Source organism: Urocampus carinirostris, chromosome 19, assembly GCF_059441175.1.
Source record: "Urocampus carinirostris isolate Australia breed hairy pipefish chromosome 19, RoL_Ucar_1.0, whole genome shotgun sequence".
Taxonomy (NCBI): domain Eukaryota; kingdom Metazoa; phylum Chordata; class Actinopteri; order Syngnathiformes; family Syngnathidae; genus Urocampus; species Urocampus carinirostris.
The window spans coordinates 8,634,505-8,656,961 of record NC_142367.1 but is presented as its reverse complement, the minus strand read 5'-3'; the positions used below and the strand labels follow the sequence as shown (position 1 = coordinate 8,656,961).

Genomic DNA, 22,457 nt, shown 5'->3' with positions numbered 1-22,457 from the left:
ACTTCTACTGTTAAAGTGTATTATTGAGAATTTGTCTTCAGATTTAACAAAGGTATTGTATTCATTTCCAGTATAATATTTGCAATTGTCTGAGCTAGCTGATATGAATTTGTGGTCAGGATCGAAGTCATCTAATCTTGAATTATTGGAGTCAGTGTGATTAACAATGCTCAGTTGCGGTAAATCATGGCCTAATATTTTATGATGGATTTTTTTATTGTGATCTGTAATAAGGGTGTCCATATTGTCAGTCCAGGATGCCATTGTTACACTTCAGGCAAATCTGTCCAGCTCCTGCATTTCTCGAACCCATAATATTTTTGCTTGTTCCGGAGTGCCGTTTAACTTTATGTATACTCTGCAGTTTGAAGTCCATGTTCCTTGTATTTTGTTCGTTTTCCTCAAAAATCGAGCCTGTCTTGCAATGTCAGAGTTTTTTTTGCTTAAGTGTTCATTTAAATAAACATTAGTCCCTTTTAGTTTTTTTCCTTGCTTAAGGATTTCATGTTTCCGTTTTCTGTTAACAAACCTTACGATGGTCGCCTTGGGTCGGTTGTCACCTCTTGTTAATGGGTGGCATGCTTCTATGTCCTCAGCATTGATGGATATGCCTTTTTTACTCATAAAAGCAATGACCTGTTGCTCAGCTGAATCCTCATCAGCATCTGTTGCAATATTTGTATTTGCCACAGCCTTGGCATAGGTCCGAGGTTTGATGTCCAAACCGGTGATAATGATGTCGTTTATCCTGGTATACTGTTCCAGATCTGCTACGCGTCCTTCTAGTGCAATAATCCTCTTTTCTTTCTCCATGTTTTCGTTTTTTAGGTCTTTGATTTCTGCCATTAAACTCAAAATTGTGTCTTGTTGTCTGGTGACGATATCCATTTTATCCATTAAAAAGCCGAGTGACTTTTTAATTTCCTCGAGTTCTTTATCTCTGCTCGGCATCTTGAAAATTTCACGTTCCTCTTACGGCACCGTCCGCTGGTCGCATCACCCAATCGCCCTCTGAGTCTCAAGTTGTTATTTTCGCCGGACTTAGTTTCCCCGACTGTTGGTCGCTATACAAGTAGCGCCGCCATGTTTGCCAGCGTCAACAATGGCCGATCTTTAACGTTGTGGCGACACGCTTTTGGCGTTATGGCGACTCGCTCTTGACGAAGCACACTCAAACGAGCGAAGAGACGATTCGACGCCGCAGAGTCAACCAAAAGCCGAACGGTCGACGAGCAGGAAAGAAAGCGGCTGCGGGGAGTGAAGGCGAGTCACGTCCCAGCCGAAGCTAGCTTGACTGCCGCTTCCCCGCACGGAGCCGACGTCGCCGATACAATCTGAAACTTTCCAACAGTTCAAGCTGAAAAATCTCAGTCCAGAATTCGTGAATTCTGGTATAGCTGGAATCTGAATCGCGACGACGTGGGAGACACAAAAATTGCCGCCACTCCCTCATTGTCCCCACTGCCAGATATCTTTGTAATTTTGCTGTTTCTGTAACGCAATGCCTGTTGATTTCGCCCAGTACAGTCCGTGGAAGTCACATTCCCTAAAGTCCCCAATAGATTAACTAGTCTAATCTAATCTAATGTAATCTAATGTAATCTAATCTAATCTCATTGCCGAAAATTTCGGGCACAAAGGAGCAACAGAACAATGGCTCCAGGAATAAGAAGCAATAGGTTTACCAGAGGCCTTGTAAAGGATAATACTTGAAATTCATGTGGAAACTACATTATCTGTTCTCGGAATGACCAGGATTATCATCAGGACAACGAGCCTAAAAAGAAAATCTTGACCTTGATGTGAGTTGAACACACAACCTTCTGATATGGAGTCATGCACGCTACCATTGCGCCACAGGGTCTTGAATAAGCTTGTATACCTCACTAAACAAGTTCAAAAGAATGAGTGTGCCAGGCAAGGTCTTGGATGGAAAGCTATATTTGAAATGTAGGTGAATGAAGAGCACCCACTTGTGCTACAACCATAGGATCATGAGATCAGGCATAAATAAGAAGCAATACGTTTACCAGAGCCCTTGTAAAGGATAATGCTTCAAATTCATTAGGAAACTACATTTTCAGTTCTCGGAATGAGCAGGATTATCATCAGGACAACGAGCCTAAAATGAAGATCTTGACCTTGATGTGAGTTGAACACATAACCTTCTGATCTCGAGTGAGACGCGCTAACATTGCGCTACAAGGTCTTGACCTGCAATGCACTCCTTAATCAACAAATTCAAAAGAATGAGTTAGCCATGCAAGGTCCTTGATGGTAAGCTATATTTGAAATGTAGGTGAATGAAGAGCACCCACTTGTGCTACAACCATAGGATCATGAGATCAGGCATAAATAAGAAGCAATACGTTTACCAGAGCCCTTGTAAAGGATAATGCTTGAAACTCATGTGGAAACTACATTTTCAGTTCTCGGAATGAGCAGGATTATCATCAGGACAACGAGCCTAAAAAGAAAATCTTGACCTTGATGTGAGTTGAACACACAACCTTCTGATCTGGAGTCAGACGCGCTACCATTGCGCCACAAGGTCTTGTACAAAAGTTATATACCTCACTAAACAAGTTCAAAAGAATGAGTGTGCCAGGCAAGGTCTTGGATGGAAAGCTATATTTGAAATGTAGGTGAATGAAGAGCACCCACTTGCGCTACTACCATAGGATCATTAGATCAGGCATAAATAAGAAGCAATACGTTTACCAGAGCCCTTGTTAAGGATAATACTTGAAATTCATGTGGAAACTACATTATCAGTTCTCGGAATGAGCAGGATTATCATCAAGACAACGAGCCTAAAAAGAAAATCTTGACCTTGATGTGAGTTGAACACACAACCTTTTGATCTGGAGTCAGACGCGCTACCATTGTGCTACAAGGTCTTGAACAGCAATGCACAACTTAATCAACAAATTCAAAAGAATGAGTTAGCGATGCAAGGTCCTGGATGAAAAGCTATATTTGAAATGTAGGTGAATGAAGAGCACTTACTTGCGCTACTACCATAGGATCATTATTGATTGATTGATTATTGCTCCAGCGAAGGTCGGGGGGTCCCGTCCCTGTGGGTTGAGCCGACCAGATGAACCAGGTTTTTCCAATGCTGGCGGTCTTGTGCCAGCTGTTCTGCATCCTCTACAGCAACTCCGTGTTGTTGGAGGTCGCCCGCAACGACGTCAAGCCATCGAGTGCGGGGTTTCCCTCGTGGTCGTCTCCAGCCTGCTGCCTTTGTGTCAAACTTGAGAATGGCTCGTGTCGGATGGTCTGGTGGTAGACGAAGGACATGGCCAAACTAGCGGGTGCGGCGTTGTGCGACCAAGGAAGATGCTCGGGGCTGGCACGTGCGGGCTCTGAGCTCTTTATTGGAGACTCGCTGGGGCCACCTGATGTTCTTGATGGTTCTGAGATCCCTGCTATCAAAACCGTCGATTCTTGTGGCCAGGGTGTCGTTCAGGGACCATGTTTCTGAGCCATAAAGCAGGATAGAGAGTACGGCGAGGTTGTAAATGCGGAGCTTCGTCTTGCGTGCGATGGTCTGGTGCCGCCAGAGTGGTTTCCAGAGAGACTGCAGAGCAGATGCTGCCAGGGCTCTTCTGCGGAGAATCTCTGGTTTTAGGTCCCCATTTTGTGTCACCATGGACCCCAGATACACAAAGCTCTTGACAGGCTCTACGATGTCGCTACCAATTTGGATGGGAGGTGGATCTGGTCCATCACCGACATACATGAACTTGGTTTTCGTCCAACTCACTTGGAGGCCAAGCCGCGCTGCCTCTTCGCTGTAAATGCCCAGAGCGTCTCTCAGCTGGCTGTAGGAAATGCTGAGCATGATGGTGTCGTCAGCATACTCCAGCTCAGTCAGGTGGTAGTTGCCGAAAGACACTCCGGGGATGCGCTCACTAACCCTGAACATCAGATGGTCGAATATGCAATTAAAAAGGTCGGGAGCAGCCACGCAGCCTTGACGAACGCCGCTGGAGATAGTAAACCAGTCGGAGTCAATGCCGTTGATACGGACACAGCTCTCTGCGTTGCTGTAGAGCAGCTTGAACAGGGCTATGATCTTGGGTGGTGCTCCGAGAGCTCGGAGGATGTTCCACAGTGAAGAGTGGCAGACGGTGTCAAAGGCGGCCTTCAGATCAATGAATCCGATATATAGATGGCGATCTTTACGGAATTCACGGGTCTTCTCTATCAGCAAACGGACAGCAGAGATGTGGTCCGTTGTGGAGCGGTTGGGCATAAAGCCAGCCTGTTGGGGACGGCGGCAGCTTCTGATTGCTGGAAGGGCACGGCTGAGCAAGATCCTGGTAAAGACCTTGCCCGGGATGGAGAGTAAGGTTATACCTCTGTGATTTCCACAGACAAGCCTGTCACACTTGCATTTCCAGAAGGGCATGATGACTCCTCTGGTCCAGTCGGTGGGCAGCTGCTCCTATTCCCACACCTGGTTGAATAGGCAGGTTAGCCACTCCTTGAGCATCTCGCCGGTAATGGCACAGATGCCGGGGGCTTTCTTGGTGTTCAGCTTCTTCAGAGCAGCTCTCACTTCCTCGGGTGTTACAGGGTCTGTGCAGCAGGCCTCGCTAGAAGGTGCTGTGTTTGCAGCCACTAGGAGGGTGGGATCAGCCGGGATGGTGCTGTGCTGCAAGAGGAGGCTAAAGTGCTCCTTCCAGCGCGCAAGACAGTTGGCTTCTGTCATGATGAGGTTGCCGTCTGAGTCTTTTACCAGGGCTGTCTTTATGTGTGGGCCGCTACGGGCTTGGCGTAGTAGACTGAATACGCGGCTCATGTTGTTGTTGTTGGCCGCGGACTCAAGCTGTTGGGCTTCTGCCTGCCAAAACCTCTCCCTATCTTCAGCAATGGCCACATTGCGCAGGCGGTTCAGTCTCCGATACTCCGTGAGGTCGCCTCGGAGCCGGGCCTCACGCCGCTGGTCTATGATGTTTAGTGTCCTCTCTGATATCCAGGGCTTTCTCGGGGAGGATCGCGGGCATCCGAGGACATTGTGAGCAGACTGGAGGACACTTTCCTTGAAGGCCGCCCAGTCTGTCAGCTTGTCAGGAGCCAGGGCATTGAGAGTGCGGCGGTTGGAGCAACTGAAGTCTCTGGCGATGTTGGGGTCGCTGAGTCGGGAGGAGTCGGGGCGAGGCAGAGTCTTGTGCTGGTTGGCTCGGAGCTTTAGCTTGAGCTGGGCCACCAGCAGACGATGGTCTGTGTTGCCAAGCTGTGCTCCTCTGAACACCCGGCAGTTGGTTACAAACGACTTCCAGCGTCGTGATATCAGGATGTGGTCCAATGCCTTCCTGGTTCTGCCATCTGGGCTGTACCACGTCCAGTGATGGATGCATTTCCGGGGAAACCAGGTGTCAGCAACACAAAGGTTGTTTTGGTGGCAGAGGAGGAGGAGGCGGTTGCCATTGTCGTTTGTTGTGCTGTCAACGAAGGTGGTGCCGACAGGTGAGCCGGGGGACCGATCATTGCTGGATAGAGTGGCGTTGGCATCAGTGAGGATGATGGTGACGTCGTGTGGTGGGGCTTGGTCGACAGCCTGGTGGAGTTGGTCAAAGAACGCGTCCTTCGCATCCTCATCAGCGACATCGGTGGGGGCGTAGGCGACGATCACTGTCATCTTGCCGTGATGGTGGAGGAAGCGAGCAGACAGTAGTCTGTCGCTTATTGGTGTCCAGCTGATGAGGAACCTCCGGAGGGCTTTTGGAATGGCGAGAGCCACACCGTTAAGGCCGGTCCGACTCTCGGGGCCACTCCAGATGTAGCAATAGTTGCCAGCTGTTGTTTCACCATTGCCTTGCCATCGTACTTCACAGAGCCCTGCCAGGGTGATGTTATAGCGACAGAGCTCTCGGGACAGCAGGGTGGCAGCTCCGGGGCGAAGGAGTGTCTGGACATTCCAGGTGGCGACACGGGTCTTACGACGAAGGTCGATCCGTACTCGTTGGTCGGGGGCAGGCTGGGGTCCGTTACCGTGTTGGTCAGTCCGGCTTCTTTCTCTGGTCAGTTTCATAACAAAGGGGGTTTCTCCTGGGTGAGTTGTTAGCCCTCCGCAGGATAGTCGGTTGGTGGGACTGCCACCTCACAGCGTACCGACAGGCTGGGGTCTTTGTTTGTCTGGAACCTACCCCGGAGACCGGCCCGCCATGGGTGACCCTACCAGGAGCAAGCTCCCGACGGTATCGCTCTCCAGGGTCACTGGAACACGCAAGCCCCCTCGCCGCATCAAGGCCAGACCCATCCGAGGGGGATAGGATCATTAGATCAGGCATAAATAAGAAGCAATACGTTTACCAGAGCCCTTTTTAAGGATAATACTTAAATCTCATGTGGAAACTACATTTTCAGTTCTCGGAATGAGCAGGATTATCATCAGGACAACGAGCCTAAAAAGAAAATCTTGACCTTGATGTGAGTTGAACACATAACCTTCTGATTTAGACTTAGACGCACTACCAATGCAGCACAAGGTCATCAAAAATCATGCACACCTTATTCAACAAATTCAAAAGAATGAGTTAGACACGAAAGGTCTTGGGTGGAAAGTTATATTTGAAAAGTGTGTGAATGAAGAGCACCCACTTGTGCTACAACCATAGGATTATTAGATCAGGCATAAATAAGAAGCAATACGTTTACCAGAGCGCTTGTAAAGGATAATGCTTGAAACTCAAGGGGAAACTACATTTTCAGTACTCGGAATGAGCAGGACTATCATCAGGAAAACGAGCCTAAAAAGAAAATCTTGACCTTGATGTGAGTTGGACACTCAACCTTCTGATCTGGAGTCAGACGCGAAACTATTGCGCCACAAGGTCTTGAACAAGTTTTATACCTCACTAAACAAGTTCAGAAGAATGAGTTGGCCATGCAAGGTCCTGGATGGAAAGCTATATTTGAAATGTGGGTGGATGAAGAGCACCCACTTGAGCTACTACCATAGGATCATGAGATCAGGCATAAATAAGAAGCAATAAGTTTACCAGAGCCCTTGTAAAGGGCAATGCTTGAAACTCATGTGGAAACTACATATTCAGTTCTCAGAATGAGCAGGTTTATCATCAGCACAACAAGCCTAAAATCCAACTCCAGACCTTGATGAGAGTTGAACACAGAACCTTCTAATCTGAAGTCAGACGCACTACCATTGTGCCACAAGGTCTTGAACACTTCAGAAGAATGAGTTGGCCATGCAAGGTCTTGCATGGAAAGGTATATTTGAAATGTAGGTGAATGAAGAGCACCCACTTGTGCTAGTACCATAGGATCGTTAGATCAGGCATAAACAAGAAGCAATATGTTTGAAAGAGCCCTGGGAAAGGACAACACTTGACACTCATGTGGAAACTACATATTCAGTTCTCAGAATGAGCAGGTTTGTCATCAGGACAACAAGCCAAAAAACAGACTCCTGATCTTGGTGTGAGTTGAATACACAATCTTATGATCTAGAGTCAGACGGGCCACCATTGCGCCACAAGGTCTTGAAAAACTATGCACACCTTATTCAACAAATTCAAAACAATGAGTTAGCCAAGCAAGGTCTTGGGTGCAAACTTATATTTGAAAAGTGTGTGAATGAAGAGAACCCACTTGTGTTACTGCCATAGGATCATTAGATCAGGCATAAATAAGTAGCAACATGTTTACCAAAGCCCTTAGAAAGGACAATGTTTATAACTCATGTGGAAACTACTTTTTCAGTTATAGGAATGAGCAGGTTTATCATCAGGACAACAAGCCTTAAAAAAAAAATCTTGACCTTAATGTGAGTTAAACACACAATCTTCTAGTCTAGAGTGAGACACACTAATATTGCGCCACAAGGTCTCAAACAATTTTGTATACCTTATTAAACAAGTTCAAAAGAACGAGTTTGCACCGCAAGGTCTTGGATGGAGAGTTATATTTGTAATGTGTGTGAGTAAAGTGGACCTACTTGTTTGACCACGATAGGATCATAAGATCATGCATAAAGAAGACAAACCTTGGAAACTATGTGGAAAATTCACATTAAGTTGTAGGAATGAGCAGGCTCGTCATCAAGACAACAATTGAGCAACAAGGTCTTAAACAACAATACACACCTTAATCAACAAATTCAAAAGAATGAGTTCGTCATGCAAGGTCTTGGGTGGAAAGTTGTATTTGAAATGTGTGTGAATGAAGAGGACCCACTTGTCTTACTAACATAGGATGATTAGATCAGGCATAAATAAGAAACAATACATTAGCCAGAGCCCTTGGAAAGGACAACGCTTGAAATTCAAGTGGAAATTACATAATCAGTTCTCGGAAGGAGCAGGTTTATCATCAGACAACAAGCCTAAAAACAAACTTCTGACCTTGATGTAAGTTGAACACACAACCTTCTCATCTGGAGTCAAACACACTCCGATTGCGCCACAAGGTCTTGAACAACTTTGCACACCTTATTCAACAAATTCAAAACAATGAGTTAGCCAAGCAAGGTCTTGGGTGCAAAGTTTTATTTGAAAAGTGTGTGAATGAAGAGAACCCACTAGTGTTACTACCATAGGATCATTAGATCAGGCATAAATAAGAAGCAATATGCTTACCAGAGCGCTTGTAAAGGATACTTGAAACTCATGTGCAAACTACATTTTCAGTTATAGAAATGAGCAGATTTATTATCAGCACAACAAGCCTAAAAACTAACTCCTGGCCTTGATGTGAGTTGAACACACAACTTTCTGGTCTGGAGTCGAACTATTACTATTACACCACAAGGTTTTGAAAAAGTTTGTATACCTTATTAAATAAGTTCAAAAGAATTAGTTGGCCAAGCAAGGCCTTGGATGGAAAGCTATATTTGTTAATGTGTGTGAATGAAGAGGATACACTTGTGTTCCTACCATTGGCTCATTTGATTAAGCGTAAGGATGTCGCAAAATGTATACCAGAGCTTTTGGCAAGGACAAAGCTTGCAACTCATGTGGAAACTACATATTCAGTTCTCGGAATGAGCAGGTTTATCATCAGGACAACAAGTCTAAAAAGAAAAATTTTGACCTTGGCAAGAGTTGAACACTCAAGTCTCTTGATTTGGAGTCAGGCATGCTACCGTTGTGCTACAAGGTTTTGGAGAAGTTTGCAAACCTTACTAAACAAGTTCAAAAGAATGAGTCGGCCACACAAGGTATTGGATGAAGATTTATATTTGTAATGTGTGTGAATGAAGAGGACCTACTTGTTTGACCATGATAGGATCATAAGATCAAGCATAAATAAATCGCAACATGTTTACCAGAGGTCTTGGAAAGGACAAAACTTGCAACCTTTGTGGAAAATACGTCTTCAGTCATAGGAACGAGCAAGCTTACTGTCATAACAACAAGCTGAAAAAGTATATTTAGACCCCAATGTGAATCATACAAACAACCTGCTTATCTGGAGTCTGATGTGTTACTATTGTGCCACAAAGTCCTGAAAAACTTCACACTTCTTATCACAAAATTTTGGAGTATAACTTGGCAACATAGGGTCCTTGATGGAGAGTTATAGCTGACGCGTGTGTGAATGAAGGACCCAGTTGTGTTACTCCCATAATATCAAGCATAAAGAAGTCGTCATATTTCTACCAGAGGTCTTGGAAAGGACAAAGCTTGAGACTTTGGTGGAAACCACATAATCAATTCTTGGAACAAGAAGGTTACCAATAACACGCAGAAAAAAAAGAAAAATGCTTCTCGCCTATGATGTGCAACACCGCTTTAGAAAATGTAGCAAAACCTAATAATATGATCTGAAGTCAGATGTGCTATCATTTCGCCATAAGGCCTATCACATAAGTATGCAAAGAAGGAAATCCACCCAAAGTATGTACTAGGGCAGGGGTCGGGAACCTTTTTGACTCAAAGAGCCATAAAAGCAAAAAATATTAATTTTATTTTGGGAAAGAGCCATACCATATATTATGAGACAAATTTACAAAATTGCTAAACCCGCACCCCAGACAAAAGCTTAGTCTTCAGCACATTTATTTTTGATGATTTGATAAAAAATATGAAAAGAGAATAATGCCAGAGCCCCTGTCCCAAAATCAACAAACATACCACTTTAAACTTGTCTCTTTCTTGCAATTACTCAAGATCGGTTAAACTCCTTTTGACCCTTTTTTTTCATACATATTGGTTTCAAAACCAGATGCAAGCAGTTATTGTGTAAAAACGTCACAACATTCTGCAAATAGGGAGCCTGATGAGCTCACTTTTGGCGCAGATGGCGTAGGGAGAGAGATGGGAGGGAGTGCTTGCGCTTTTTGCATGGCTCCACCCATCCCTCCCACTCACCCAATCAAAAGACTAAGTTCTCTTCCGGTGTTTTGGCGTATTTACAGTGTGTTCTGTGGATTAATCATAAGGTATCTGAACACTGAACACAGATTATATAGTGAACTTTTATATAAAGGATTCTTTAGCGTTGTACAGCCAAAACGAGTTTTTCCCCCCCTTTTTTGTGTGACACCTTGACTGTAAATTGTAGTGAAAAACGTGCCCTATATATACTGCGAAGTATCAACAGCTACTTAGCTTTGGATTGGATTTGCGTGTACCTGAATAGGATGAATAACGCAAATTTCGAACAAGATTAAGATATTTTGCATGCAATCAAATTTGTCTCTGAGCCATAGATATTTATAGAAAGAGCCATATATGGCTCGCGAGCCATAGGTTCCCGACCCCTGTACTAGGGGGTGAAAGTCAATTGTAAAGCTGATTATACTTTTATTTGTTCCTAGTTCCCGAATAAAGAGCGGAATTTACGTGACGAAGGTAGTAGACATATCAACTGAATGAAGTGTTAGCCCTAACCTCAGGCCGATTGTTCTATCGTAAATGCTCACTATATAAGAAATAAGAACCAGAAGTATTCTCTTTTAACTATTTACTTGATGGCAGAATGGTTGAATACATAACAGTGGAAGAAGTATATCTCATCTAAGATAGATCCTAGTCTTATACTGATTTGGTCGTCACGCCTCTCCAACGTGCTTTCGTGAAATTCTATGGTCTTAACTCTTCTAATCTGGATTGTGTGTGCAAGAACGCTTTTAGATAGTAAGACGCCAAGCAAGAAAGGTCACAGCAACCTAGCGGTTCATCTTAAGTCTTCTATCTAACATCTGAGAGCCCTTGTCTAGCACTGACATTGAAAACACGGAAAACTCTGACCCTGTTATGATTCTTACAAGTCCATCACACTACCATTCCAAGGCCTTGGAAACTGCCTGTACACCTTAATCCACAAGTGTGCTTCTACACATACCTGCGTGGTAACGACAAGTAGGTCGTCATTTGCGCTGTATTCTGCCCCTTGCTTGTCGCTGTCATCATGCGCTTTGAAGCAGAAATTGGTGCTAGCGCCACACACTTGACCCGCACTGTCCACGTAGCAGAACTGGTAAGAGTTCAACTCGTCTTTGGGCAGGTAATAATCTGCTTAACAAATGTACATATCACATTTTTGATTATCACACCAATCATGTCATTAATTTTCTCCCTTGGGGTAGAATAATTCAGACACAGCAAAAAAAAGTTGCCGAGTCAGCAATAAAACCAAAGTGATGAATTTCCACCTTTGAAATGAGCCCGCCTCGCCGATGACTCTTCTTGACCCGAGTTCGACTCGGCCCACACGAAGGTGTGATACTCCTTGGTTGTGTTCCACCCTACCTAGACGAATCAATGGCAAAATTCTGTAATTTTCATTTGTGTCATTTAAAATTTATGTTTGAAGTCACTAGCATGCAGTGGTGGGCTGTGTATTTAACACATAGGCCTTCAGTAGGCTGAATCCATCCAACCCTCAATAACTGTTTTATATATGGCTGTAAAACAGCTACTGCAGTTACAGATGCGACACGTAAAAAGCATCAATAACAACCTCATGAAATTACAATATTATTTAGGAATATAGCCACATTTTACACACCAAAAATACTTTTTATTTGTGTACAAAATCAACCCTCCTTTCTTAACAATATTTCAATTTCTCGTTCATACATATTATCTGTGCGTTTCAGCTCCATCAAGAAGTTCGCATCTATTGCCATTGAATTAACAGAAAGCCAGAGACTGTCCTGTCCTATTTATGGCATCGGTCTTCATTCGATTTAGGGCTGGAAATGTCTGTTTGACAGAACCAGTGGACACAGGGATACTGTATCTTTCTTTTTGTTGTTATACTTCCATAACTGCTTCCTAGCCAATCACAGTTTTTGACACCACTGACGATTTGTTACGCTTTTGAGAAGGCGCTACTTCTCCAACTTGGAATCTGATTGGCCAAACCAACAGCTTAATGGTCACTTATTTCATGCTTTGGGGCCTACGGAGCTGATTATGAAATCGGGTAGATTTTAGACTCTGGCAACAGGTGATGACTGAAACTTTATTGGTTATGAAAGCACACATATGGAAAATGGAGCTGACAGACAATTGGAAATTATTTGATAAATATTGACGGACAAATATAATTAACATCACCTTTTTCCAATATTTTATACGAGGATAGCATATCTGTCAACCTGTATGTTTTTGACGTACAAAGTACGTTTATTGTGCATTTTAAGACGTGTACGACTTACAAGAAAATCTGTACCGAAAAACGCAAATTTGTCAATTATGGGTACCATCCGGTAAACACCGGCCATCACGAAACGGCAAAGCAATCAAGTCAAACGAGTTTGAGTTGTGTAGGAAGTCCGGCTCTTTTTAGAGAACCGGCTTTTTCGGCTCATCTCATTAAAGAGAGCCGGCTCTCAAACGGCTCACTTGCTTTGATGCATTATATTACGAATTATGACGTTGTATAAAGGAGTTAAGAAAAAAAAGGCAGTATAAAAGGAGAAAATGAAAAAAGACAGGTTTGTGGTTATCCCTTTAATCACTATATTGTCAACATTTAATGCAGAAAATGAATAAATAATTTGAATAAGAAAATGTAGTATTCTACTTAATTATATTTGCATGTATTTTTTCCTTCTACAGTGAACGTCCAAGCTACTTAATTTTTGAACTTTTTTATAATAAACCTCATTCATGTCGAGCAACTCAGTGTCTCACAACAAAATGTTCATTAACAATATATGTAACGGGTGTAATAATAACTTTTGTTTTATTGAAATTCCTGCTGAAATATGTGTATAGTTTTGGTAAATGTCCTGCAATGATGAGTCCAACAGTGCCATCTGCTGGTATGGGGTGGGGTTTGGTTTTGGCTTCTGACATGTGACCGGGAGGCGGGGTTTGTTGGCAGTCTTACCAGAGAGAACTGCAATGGTAAGTCACATCTTTTTGTGCTCCACAAAAGAAGTTAATTTTAAACATTATAACCCCAGCTGACAAATCTCTCAATATGCACAGTAATGTGATTGATATTGTCAAGCTGTTTAGGTTTATTTTCGTTTTGTTTCTGTTTTAATAAAATATGAATTCCCCTTGTAGAGATCAAAGAGATCAAAGCCAGCAGAAAAGCTAATGTTGTGACTCATCCATTTGCAGGTAACTTGTACCCGTGTTTATACTCATTATTGTTTTTATTTCTATTTTCTCATGTACATTAAAAAAGGATGATGTTGGTTAAAATTCAGAAGAAAGAAAAATATGTTGAATCCATTGTAAACGTTAAAAATCCACTATACGATCTCTTGTTAAAAGTATCTTGTTAAAATGTAAAGATGTAAAAATGTATTGTGATATTCTAAAATGTGTTTTATGTAAAGTGAAAAGAAAGCTCTTTGATATGCTTTGTTGGCAGTCTTACCAGAGAGAACTGCAATGAGATCAAAGAGATCAAAGCCAGCAGAAAAGCTAATGTTGTGACTCATCCATTTGCAGAAACTGTAATAATAAAAATCTCATCATCCAGTCCAGCGTGAGTGTGGATCTTTGGTGGGACACGTACACCGCGGTTACATATATATGCTATAAGGAAACACATGTACAATATAACATGTTAAACTACATAAGACAAAACTACATGAAAAAAAAATGGTGTAAGATTATTTTGTATTTTGTAAGGGAAAATACAACAGTTTGTAAGGGCATGGTATGGGGCAGAAGGCTTTGAAGGCCCTGGCAGCCCACCACTGCTAGCATGGTCATTGAACATATCAAACCACTGCAATGAAACAATATCTCCTTTATCCTCCTCCACATTATAACGTCAACTAAGCCTGCAGCTAACAGCGGCAAAAATATTAAAAGAATAGTGTGTGATTCTTGTCACTGAACTCATACCTTAAAAATCCCCACCCAGTCTCGTGAGCTGGGCTCAAAGTTCGCAGAGAGATTGTAACCACAGTTGATGGAAGTCCCCTGGGGGTACGAGACCGGGACGTCACTAAACACCACACGGGAATTTTGCATGCTGGAATTAAAAAATAAGAACTGGTTGAGTGATGGCAGCAGGTGTTACCTCAAGCAGCGACATGACATCTTGTTCAAAATCGACATCCCCCTTCTACTGTCCTCCCACTTTTTCAGTTTAGTCTGCACTTGTTTACAAAATAAAACCTCGACTCGCTTGGATACATTTACCCGCTGTAAAATCGGGATCAGGTTTGCCATTGTCACGGTGAAAAAAAAATAACCGAGTACTACTTAATGTTGAAATAACGACGAAAGGTTTGCAGAAAAGACTAAACTTCAACTTACATGTTTTGTTGCTGTTGTCACTGCACTCGACTCAGATCTGCGGCTCATGCGCTGCGTTCATGGACACTCGGATTCATGCACTTCTTGGACGCCGTATTTTCTGAAATAACTCACCAAACAAAAGTAGTTAATGTTGTTTTAATTTGGTTTTCGCACGTATTTGACACAATATCGACAACACAGTTCGTTTTGCTTATGTTTATTTAAAAGATTGAATTAATTTGTCTTTATTGTCGTTGGTATCAACATTGACATGGCACTTCAGAGTAAAACATGTAATAAATATATGTAACGGGTGTAATAATAACTTTTATTTTATTGAAATTCCTGCTAAAATATGTGTATAGTTTTTGGTAAATGTCCTGCAATGCTGAGTCCAACAGTGCCATCTGCTGGTATGGGGTGGGGTTTGGTTTTGGCTTCTAACATGTGACCAGGAGGCGGGGTTTTGTCAGTTTAACCAGAGTACTACAAAGGTAAGACATATCTTTTGGTGCTCCACAAAATAAGTTAATTTTAAACATTATAACCCCAGCTGACAAATCTCTCACCATGCATAGTAATGTGATTGATATTGTCAAGCTGTTTTGATTTATTTTCGTTTTGTTTCTGTTTTACTAAATATTAATTCCCCTTGTAGAGATCAAAGAGATCAAACCCAGCAGAAAAAGCTAATGTTGTGACTCATCCATTTGCAGGTAAATTGTACCCATTTTTATTCCTATTTTTTCATATACATTAAAAAAGGATGATGTTGGTTAAAATTCAGAGTAAAGAAAAACATGTTGAATTCATTGTAAACGTTAAAAATCCACTATACGATCTCTTGTTAAAAGTATCTTGTTAAAATGCAAAGATTTATAAATGTATTGTGATATTCTAAAATGTATTTTCTGTAAAGTGAAAAGACAGCTCTTTGATATGCTTTGTTGTCAGTTTAACCAGAGTACTACAAAGAGATCAAAGAGATCAAACCCAGCAGAAAAAGCTAATGTTGTGACTCATCCATTTGCAGAACTGTAATAATAAAAACCTCATCATCCAGTCCAGCGTGAATGTGGATCTTTGGTGGGACACGTACAACGCGGTTACATTGGTGCCGTGACCCGTGACTTCTATCAAACTCGCCGAACCGAGGACTGTCCTACCTGCCACATGAGCTCACAGTATTTGAAATTTTAGTTACATGAGCGATATTGTTTAGCTCATTACAGTGCAGTGTCACAGTGATACGAAGGCTGCTGATTTATTTTGTGATTTTGACTTATTTACATTTTTTTCTGTTAATCTTTGAAACATGTTTAATCAGAGCAATGTGTTAGCTCCACAATTTGACACACCTATTCACTTTGGCAGGGGCAGGGGCATGGTTACCCCCATCCCCTCTGATAATAGTTCTACCCCAGGTGGTGCGACACATAGAGTAGAGGCAAGTTCCAGTGTGAGCACCCATAATGCAGCTGACCAACATGCTAGCCTACCTTCACCTCAGGTCAGACCCACATCTACGCCAAATTCCGCGAGTGAAATTTCTGAGGGTTTAGCTGATCACATGACAAATATTATTCAGGAGATAGGACATAAATTGGCTGATAGCATATTCTCAAATATACAGTCACATAATATAGTAGCTCCTAACGCTGCTGCCACACAAGATGAAGCAAACAGATTGAGTCAGGTGGTAACGCAGAGAAAGGTTAAGGAACCGCCGTCATTTATTGGGGATGGCTCAGACTCAATAACAATACATGAGTGGGAAGATCTAATGAGGACATTTATAAAAAGGAGTGATGTGAAACTTGAAGAGCAAGCAGAGGAAATCCTTATACATTTGAGAGGAAAAGCTAAAGATGTAGTTAGGTTTAGCATTAGAAACAGTAATATAGACGTCTATACCCGCCCTGACATGATTTATAGTCTTCTCAGGAAATACTTTAGCTGTACCAAGTACTCTGCTGTCCCTTTAGCTGACTTTTATTCAACTTTGCCCAAAGACCAGGAAGACCCCTATGACTACTGGCTGAGACTAAACAGAGCAGCTGACCTTGCCTCTGAGTGCTTGAGAGAGCAGGGCAAAACATTTGACAACCCTGAAATAGAGGTTACTCGCATATTTATTAGGAACTGCCCATGCAAGGAACTGGCACTCACTTACAGATCAAAAACCATCGAAAAGTGGTCAGCATGTGAGGTACTAGAGGTGCTGAATGAATACCACGCTGAGAAGAGCTACAAAGCAGATTCCCTACAACAACCTGCGAATAGAGCGGAAATTGCCGTACACAAAGCTGAGGTGAACCATGGTCCAACCCTCGTGCACGAGCCACCTCAGACTTCGAGCCCACAGTATGTCTCTCTAACGGACGTTATTAGTATGTTGGAGAAAGTTCTGATACGTGTTACCTCGAACCAGTTTCAAGAGAAAGGGGGAGCTCCAACCAGGCGACCTGGAGCCAGAATAAATGGTTTCACTGCCAAGCCATGTATCATTTGCAAAGAAGTCGAACACAGTGCTCTCTCTCATTGCCGAGACAAAAACCTTTGCTTTCACTGCCATGCCCCAGGGCATTCTCGACGTGATTGTCCAGTGACGAAAGTTGTCCCGCTGCCTCAGGGAAACTAACTGATCTGCGCTTAGGGGAGAACAGTGCAGATCAACTGAGTATACCTCCCACCACTAATGTGAAGCCTGACATGCAAGACAATAAATCAATTTATGAGTTGTATAGCAACAAGATACCTCCATCGAAGAAGCTGATCTTTCAGGGGTTTCAGAGAATAGCGGAGACTGACGAACTGTTTTACACACCTGTACTTGTGCAAGAAGGCCCCACTTTCAGAGCGCTGTTGGACAGCGGGTCAATGGCTTGTACAGTAAGTGAGGACACAGCTAAGTACCTCCTGCAGCAATTCCCTGATATGATGAGTTACACGGCCGATGATTATGTCATTGTAGGCTGCGGTGGACACCAAGTTTCTCCCAGAGATATGTACGACATTCACGTCACAGTTTACGGGTGCCAAATGATAATACCAGTAATGGTGGTGCCAGGCCAGACAGAACAGATGATCCTTGGCAGCAATGCCATCAAATATATTTTGACTCAATTGAAAAGTACTGATGGCTATTGGAGATTAGTTTCCACTCCTGACAACGGTCTGTCCGATAACCACAGTCAATTCCTGTCAATGCTTTCCAACACAGAGAGATGGAGAGGTGATTGCATTCCAGACAAGGTAGGGACAGTAAAGATCAAGAGTTGCGTGACGCTGAATCCACGGACCGAGTACGTTATTTGGGGCAAGTTACCTGAGTTGGCCGGGGCATCAGCGGGCAGCACAGTGGTCGTTGAGCCAACCCAATCTAAGGCTGCGCCCAGACAAGTCCTTGTCGGACGAGTTGTTACTCCACTCTGGGGAGATGGATGGGTGCCTGTTAAAGTCTTTAATCCCACGGACAGAGTTGTGGTGCTGAGAAGAAACAGGAAAATTGCAGATGTGTCTCCTTGTATCGCAGCGGAAGACCTGCCCAATGCAGAGGAGGTCAAGTGCAACGTGCAGAGTGTACAGAGCAAAGAGGTCCGACCCAGGTCAGAAGAGGACATGATGCGTGCATTGGAAGCTCTGGGACTGCAAGACATTGACCTGAAGTCATGTGAGGTTTCGCTGCAGTGTAAAGACAAGCTCCTTCATATCATCGAACAATTCGAGTCAATCTTTTCTCGCCATAAGATGGACTGTGGAGAGGCCAAAGAGTTTGTACATCGTATCCACCTTGTTGATGATAAGCCGTTCCGTCTACCCTACAGACGTATACCACCAAGTCAGTATGAAAAACTGAGGACGACTCTGAACGAGATGGAAGAGAAAGGAATTATTCAGAAGTCGACTAGCGACTATGCATCTGCGCTTGTTCTCATATGGAAGCGGAATGGAGAACTAAGGGTATGTACTGATTTCAGAAGGCTTAATGCAAGAACCATAAAGGATGCCTACCCACTACCGCATCAAGCTGATGCTTTGGCCGCACTTGGGGGAAATGCCTTTTTCTCCACAATGGATCTGACGTCAGGCTACTACAATGTCCCCTTGCACCCTGACGACAAAAAGTACACGGCATTCTCCTCACCATTCGGCCTTCACGAGTACAACCGGCTCCCTCAGGGACTTTGCAACAGCCCAGCAACATTTATGAGGATGATGATGTCAATATTTGGTGATCAGAATTTCATGAGCCTATTATGTTACCTCGACGATCTGATGGTGTTTGCCCCCACAGAGGAAGTTGCACTCCAACGCCTGCAGATGGTGTTTACTCGCCTTAAGGAACACAACCTCAAGCTCGCACCCAAAAAGTGTTTTTTCCTCAGACGGACTGTGAAATTTCTTGGGCATGTCATCAGTGAGGATGGAATTCGGACTGACCCCGAGAAAGTGAGAGCGATAAATGACGTACAAGTCACTGATCTAATGGAGTCGGATGGCAAGACGCCATGCCCTAGTAAAATCAGATCTTTTCTAGGCATGGTGATGTATTTCCAAAGCTTCATTGAAGCATGTTCTGCGAAGGCAAAACCTCTGTTCAGGCTCACATCTGAATCTGGTGACAAGCATAAGCGCAAGAGAGCCCGCAAGAAAGGTCAAGTGAAGCTGACGCCTGCAGATTGGTCCGATGCATGCCAGAACGCCTTTGAAACACTGAAGCACGACCTCGTGACAGGTGTCACTCTGGCCCACCCAGATTTTGATGCGCCGTTTATTCTGGCTGTCGACGCATCCTTTGATGGGATTGGAGCAGTCCTGTCACAGCTGCCACCTGGTGGAAAAGTAGCCAGACCAGTCGCCTTTGCAAGTAAGACGCTCTCTCGCTCCCAGCTCAACTACCCTGCACACAGGCTCGAATTTCTTGCCTTGAAATGGGCGGTATGTGATAAATTCAGCCATTGGTTGAAAGGAAGACACTTTACCACGTGGACCGACAATAACCCACTTACATACATTTTGACCAAACCAAGACTTGATGCGTGTGAACAGCGGTGGGTAGCGAAGCTAGCTGCATACAATTTTGACCTGAAGTACATTCCCGGACCAAAGAACATCGTAGCCGACGCTCTGAGCCGTGAGCCATTTGTACGGTCATGTGTGGGTCATCGCCTTGTTACCGAGCCCTATACTTCGCTCTTGGACCAAGTCAACAGGGTGAACAACAGTACTGTGCAAGAGGTGTTCAGAGTATCCAACAATTGTCACGCTGTTGTAGACGAGAGTGCTGGGACATCAGACGAGTCAGTAAAAAGGGCAATTCCATCAGGCTCCAATGGTTCTGTGACATCAGAAGAGGTTGCTGCTGTCTTCAGTGCTCAGTCCACTGGTGGCGTGGGTCAAGTGATGGGAACAGACGCCAACTTCAATCTTCTGCAGAAGGGAGATCAGTCAACGGCACTCCCACAGAGTCAGCTTGTTGGTTTACAAGAACAGGACAACACAATAAGCAGGACCATGTACTTTGTGCATAGACACAAGAGACCTACCAGGCGTGAGAGAGCTGTCGAGTCGCCTAGTGTGATGAAACTACTGAAGCATTGGAGCAGACTCACCATACAGAATGGCATGCTCTACAAAATAAGGAAAGATCCTCACATGGCCAAGAAAATCTTCCAGTTTGTGGTGCCTGATTCATTGAAACAGAAAGTCCTTCAAGGTTTACATGACTCAGCAGGTCACCAAGGCCAGAACCGTACTTTGTCTCTGGTGCGGCAACGATTCTTCTGGAATGGCATGGAACGTGATGTTGTGAATTATGTCAAATCCTGTCAGCGCTGTGTAGTAGGGAAAACACCGGAACCACACAACCGTGCACCACTCAAGAACATAGTCACCTCTGAGCCTATGGAGTTGGTCTGTATAGACTTTTGGACTGCTGAGCAAGAGAACAAGTCTGTAGATGTCCTGGTCGTAACTGATCATTTCTCCAAGATGGCGCACGCCTTCCCTTGCAGAAATCAAACCGCCAAACAAGTTGCTCGCCGTCTGTGGCAGGATTTCTTCCTTGTCTATGGTTTCCCACGGCGTATCCACTCTGATCAGGGAGCTAATTTTGAGAGCAAACTGATCAAAGAGCTTCTAGAGATGGCAGGGGTGCAGAAATCCCATACCACTCCGTACCACCCCATGGGAAATGGCATCGCAGAACGATTCAACCGAACATTGGGAGATATGATCAGAACCCTTCCCCCTCAGCCCAAAGCAAAGTGGCCACAAATGCTGCAGCAGCTCACATTCTGCTATAACTGCACAGAGCATGAGACAACAGGGTTTGCACCGTTTTACCTAGTGTTTGGTAGGATCCCTCGTCTCCCTGTCGATGTCATGTTTCAACATGCTAATACCAATGATGCTGTTGTCAGCTACTCTGACTTTGTACGCCATCTGAAGAAAGATCTACATGAAGCTGCTCAGATTGTACAGAGGAATACTCTCAGAGAACAGACTCGTCATGCCAAGCTGTACAACCGTAGGGCCAAAGGATCACCTCTCGTCGTGGGAGACCGGGTGTTGATCGCCAACAGAGGTGTCCCGGGGAAACGCAAAGTTGCAGACAAGTGGGAGTCAACCCCGTATGAAGTCATATCAGTCAAGCCTGATCTCAATGTCTACAGAGTCAAGGATTGTCTGACGGGCAAAGAGAAGGTAGTTCACAGGAATTTGCTGCTCTCTGTTAGCTTCTTGCCCTGTGAGGATGATCTGGCCAGCGAATCTGAACACTCAGAGTCTGACGCTGCTATGCATGGAAGTGATGTATGCCCTGATTTACCTGACGCGGTTGAAGACAGTGATGTCCGTACAGTAAACTGGGTGATACAGGCAGGTGAAGAGCAAGTTCATCCAGAGGTAGAGGATAACTCACTAGACAGCAGATCTGATGCCCAGTCCGACTCTCGCAGTGTTGATACATCCAGCCGAGGAAGTCAGCACATCCCCGAACAAGATGTTGACCATACTTCAAGTGACAATACGGAAAGCCCATCACAGTGCTCTGAAAACATGATCCCTTTGGGTATGGGTCTCCCAGACGAGACCCCATTGAACACTGACCATCTGGACGCAGACTCCCCTGATACTGACTGTTTAGACTTGACTGCCCCAGACCTTCAAGCTCAGGTTATTTGTGCTCAACCTAACCGTTATGGTCTTAGGGTCCGCCAGTCCATCAGGCCTCCTAGTCGTCTTATTTGTCAGATGAATGACCATGTGGTAGGTGACAATCATCTGTCCGGAATATCTGCAAGTTCCTAGTTTAAGTTCAGTAGAGATGCACTTTCAGTTTGAGTAACAAAGCTTGAGTAAGAAACAAGAATTGTGCCTATGTGAGCACTTACAACTACAGGAACAATGTTTGATATTTCAGAGATGTAACAGGCATCTTTGAGTCTGTGCTTAGTTAGGAGTTTGCTCGCCTCCTTTCTTTTCACACTCCTTTTTGGGAGAGTTTTAGAACTGACATGCACTTCAGTTTGTTCCTTGTAATACTGTACCAGTTTTCGTGTCCTCTTTTTCATCAGTATTTGCCTTTTTGGCATGTGATTTTTTTTCTTTTTAAGTGTAGCACTCCCATATTTAGCAGAATTTCAGGGGGGTGTATGTAACGGGTGTAATAATAACTTTTATTTTATTGAAATTCCTGCTAAAATATGTGTATAGTTTTTGGTAAATGTCCTGCAATGCTGAGTCCAACAGTGCCATCTG

The 22,457-nt window shown here is 43.8% G+C and overlaps 1 protein-coding gene and 3 non-coding genes across 16 annotated transcripts in view; all 4 read right to left on the bottom strand.

Moving 5' to 3' along the window:
* calcoco2 (calcium binding and coiled-coil domain 2) overlaps positions 1-14,842 on the bottom strand; it is a 48,064-nt gene extending 33,222 nt beyond the window's left edge. For 3 of the 13 annotated variants that reach the window (XM_088323555.1, XM_088323557.1, XM_088323558.1), the window contains exons 1-4: positions 14,712-14,842; positions 14,295-14,424; positions 11,630-11,726; positions 11,320-11,489 (exon numbers count right to left, since the gene is read on the bottom strand). In XM_088323555.1, coding sequence (XP_088179681.1) covers positions 11,320-11,489; positions 11,630-11,726; positions 14,295-14,423 — 396 coding nt within the window. In that variant the 5' untranslated portion in view covers position 14,424; positions 14,712-14,842. Of the gene's footprint in view, positions 1-11,319; positions 11,490-11,629; positions 11,727-14,294; positions 14,425-14,472; positions 14,622-14,711 lie in introns of those variants that run through there. The other 10 variants (XM_088323556.1, XM_088323551.1, XM_088323553.1 and 7 more) reach the window with 10 other exon arrangements.
* Positions 2,138-2,209, bottom strand: trnas-cga (transfer RNA serine (anticodon CGA)). The gene has a single exon. It is a non-coding gene; the product is annotated as a tRNA-Ser (tRNA).
* trnaw-cca (transfer RNA tryptophan (anticodon CCA)) lies at positions 2,483-2,554 on the bottom strand. The gene has a single exon. It is a non-coding gene; the product is annotated as a tRNA-Trp (tRNA).
* On the bottom strand, positions 2,829-2,900 carry trnaw-cca (transfer RNA tryptophan (anticodon CCA)). The gene has a single exon. It is a non-coding gene; the product is annotated as a tRNA-Trp (tRNA).
* Positions 14,843-22,457: the final 7,615 nt, after the last annotated feature.